At 37.6% G+C, this 3,522-nt stretch overlaps 1 protein-coding gene across 1 annotated transcript in view; it reads right to left on the reverse strand.

The window, feature by feature from the left end:
• Positions 1–3,522, reverse strand: part of thoc5 (THO complex 5) — a 9,891-nt gene that overhangs the window by 199 nt on the left and 6,170 nt on the right. The window contains 10 exon segments of the mRNA XM_082159897.1: positions 1–15; positions 159–352; positions 437–552; positions 1,528–1,533; positions 1,536–1,614; positions 1,724–1,827; positions 2,034–2,145; positions 2,368–2,464; positions 3,324–3,425; positions 3,512–3,517. The exon segment at positions 1–15 is cut by the window's left edge and continues 199 nt beyond it. Of these exon segments, the coding sequence (XP_082016023.1) occupies positions 1–15; positions 159–352; positions 437–552; positions 1,528–1,533; positions 1,536–1,614; positions 1,724–1,827; positions 2,034–2,145; positions 2,368–2,464; positions 3,324–3,425; positions 3,512–3,517 (831 nt within the window).

Consider the following 3,522-nt stretch of genomic DNA (forward strand, 5'->3'; position numbering starts at 1 on the left):
AGACGACTCGGACCCCTGAGAGAGAAACACAGATTTCACATGAGCTCAAGTTTTTACCCAGCAGAAGGATTAAGAATTCTTTACTATATATAGGTTTGTATTTGCATTTTGTAAATACAAAAGGAGAAGCGTATTTACAGTAGGCCTAAGTGTGTTACCTGGCAGTGCGCAAGCACATCTTCTCTCGAGGAAACTCTTTAGGTCCCTCTGAGCCGTCACACACTTGACTCTCCGTCTCCAGATACACATCCAGACACACACACAGACGCTGGATCTGATTGGTCAGGAGCTGGAGGCCCGGGCGTGGCCCCTGCAACTCGGACCGGAACACGTTCACCTCGCTCTCGACCGCCTGCACACGACAACAAAATCAATTAGAAAATAGTTTCAGCTGTTTCTCCTTGAATATCTGAACAGAGGTACAATCCGCTCTTACCCGCAGGTTATCGTCAGAGCGGCCGCTGCGTTCTCCCTTCCAGAGCAGAGAGAGCGAGAAGAGGGGCGCCACATCAGGGTAACGGGGGTTCAACACCACAGCGGCCGACACACGTGCTGATCGACAACGACACAAGCATAGGAGTCAGTGATGATGCAGATATTCTGTTCGACAGGTTTCAATAACATGGACTTTGTGATATTCATGATATTAAATTCTCTGAAACAGTTATTTTAGTAATATACACTTTTATAGTATTTATAAATATTTTGAAAAAGCGTTTATTTTTATATTTTCAGGTTTCATTTTAGTTTTCGTAATTTTGTTAGTGCTTTTGCCATTTTTATTAGTTTTTTTTTTTTAAATATATATTTCTATTTAGCTCTAATTGACTTTTTCAGCTTGAGTAATTTTAATACTTGTCTTGAAATAAGTTTGTAGTATTGTAAGTTATTATATTTCATTTATTTGCAACAAAGCAACAGTGTTTGGCATCATTGATAACCTATTATATTTTATGTTAATATTTTGAATTAGATTAAATTCAATTAATTAAATTTACTTAGTTTTTGTAATTTAGTTTTTCTGTTCTTTTTTAACGTCTAGAAAGTTTTTATTAAATTTTAGATTTAGTTTGTTATTTTTGTACTTATGAAAAATGTAGCAAAAATAAAAAATTAAATTTAAGTTAGTTTTTTTTTTAAGTAATGAAAATGTTTTTTTTTAATGGTTTGGTTTTAGTTAATGATAATAACCCTGCAATGCAGCATCTCATTTTTATTTAAGTTTTTCCATCTAATATTTATATTTTATTTCAGCTTTATTTCAATTAACAAAAAAATATTTGTAATAGATTTAGTTAACAATGACACATGTTCAAGACTTTGGTTTGAGATACTTAGTAGCAAATAAATAAGATATAACTGAGTTCATATTTACCTGCCACTCTAAACATCACATAAAACTGCGTTTGCCTAGTTAACATGTCCGTCAGACGGTCTCTCCTGTCTAAGTAGGTGATTTCTGGTCAGAATTAGATGCAATGCAAACCGGACATGACGAAAGTCAAAAGTCTGACACAAGTCCCCCACCTGTTCTCTCTCCACAACTGCCATGAAGAACAGATCCGTCTCATGCAACAGACCGGCCTTCAACACGTGCTGTACGAAGCCAAGCTCCTGTTGAACAAGAACAAAAGCGCATTGAGACACTGAATATCACCTAATATACACTAAGCTCGCTCATGCTGTCAATGCCTGATGTGTTTCCAGTTAGGGAGAAACATACAGTGAATTCCTGGTGGCTCATCATGGTCCAGCGTGTGAGACCGGAAATCACTTTAGCGGGAAACAGATGCTGGCATTCGCTGGAGATCGGGATGATGCTGTGCTCTGGGACACAACAAACACACTGCATTAAAATTTAACAGACTAAACGAATCAAATGCATGGTTCAATTATCAGATTTACTGACTTTATGTATATTTTTCTATTTTTTATTGACTATTGGTGATATTCTTATTTCTAAACAAACAACATCCAGTAAACGCACCGCAACACAAGACCGATAACACAGTGAAAATCGAGCTGTCTCGTACCCAGTGAGCTGAACTGTTTGTGCAAGGACAGTCGAGCCTGTAGTCTTCCTCGCAGCAGTTTTATGGTCCTCTCCATGTGACTGGCGCTCAGAGCACTTCCTCTCAGCCCCGACTGAAACACACACTTTATTACATCACAATATCATCCACTTTACGCCGATGTCAATCATTTTAAAAACAATATCGATATGGTCATGTGCATTCAAGACTCGTTTACTAACACAACATAAAAATGGTTTAACGATAACACCAAAGAAAATCTTAATGTAAAATGTGTAAAGTAAAAATATAATTAAAAAAATATGTAAAGCCCCACACACACACACACACACACCTGTGCACCATCAGAGGAGAACTGCAGGCCGCCCAGTTTCTGCACCCAAACGTATGGATGTCCGAGATCTGATACATAATCCGAAAACGTAGTGATTCTGCACAGAAAGTCAGTTTCATTTAATATTATCTAATGCCATATCAGAAGCAAAGCCTATTTTAATGGCAAACTCAGAGTAGAAAAAGGGTGTGTTCAGACTTTGCATGTTTGGTTGGATTAAAACGAACCCTAGTGCGATTGCTCTGTTAGTGCGGTTCATCTGAATAAGTGTGAACGCTGCGATCTGAACCCTGGTGCATCAAACACACGGACCGAGATGCTGAAAAGACGCTGGATATTCTGTAAGTTCCATTGCGAAATATACGTCATCAAAGCTGACCAATCAGGTTGTGAACACATCCCTATGCCTTTAGGTTCAGTGTTAAAATGCCAGTGTGAACGCTAAGCGGACCAGGACTAAATCATTTTTTTTGGTCCGGACCAAACGAACCGAACTACAAGTGTGAACACACCCTAAATTGAAATAATTATAATAACAATAAAACTTTGATATAAAAATATTTTAAAATATTTTTCGTACAACAAATATAGTAAAAAAAAATCTAGCAATTATATAAACTTTCAGTTTCATATACAATAAATTATCTAACATTTTTCCAGAAGAAATCTTTTTGTCCATTAATGACATATCTAAATAAAACTTTTCTAATATCATTCATTTAAATTAAATTTAAATGCTTTTGCGTTCTCTCACAAAATGTTTGCGTTTCCCAGAGAAACTTTGCATTCACTCGCTAACAACACAAATTTTCTTGTGGGAGTGCAAACATTTTTGAAATATATTTTCCCCTCCAATCTCATATATCTTCCACCACCATGTCCCTTTGTCTGGGCTCCGCACATCTTCAAACTCTGGCGATAATAAGATTTATATAAAGTGGAGACGTCTGTCTTACCCGACTTTATCAAACTGGTAGCGGTTGGAAGGGTTGGGCGTCTCTTTGCCGTGATCAGACGCATAAAGACAGTTCAGCAAACTCTCCGGGTTCAGGAGCTCGCTGTGACAGACACGTAAACCGCGGTTAGAAAACAAACAGCTACAGAAAACATCTGACAGTTTACGGTTTGGTGCTGTTGTACGGACCCGGCGCTGAC

This window comes from Leuciscus leuciscus (genome assembly GCF_965113295.1).
Source record: "Leuciscus leuciscus genome assembly, chromosome: 25".
NCBI lineage: Eukaryota > Metazoa > Chordata > Actinopteri > Cypriniformes > Leuciscidae > Leuciscus > Leuciscus leuciscus.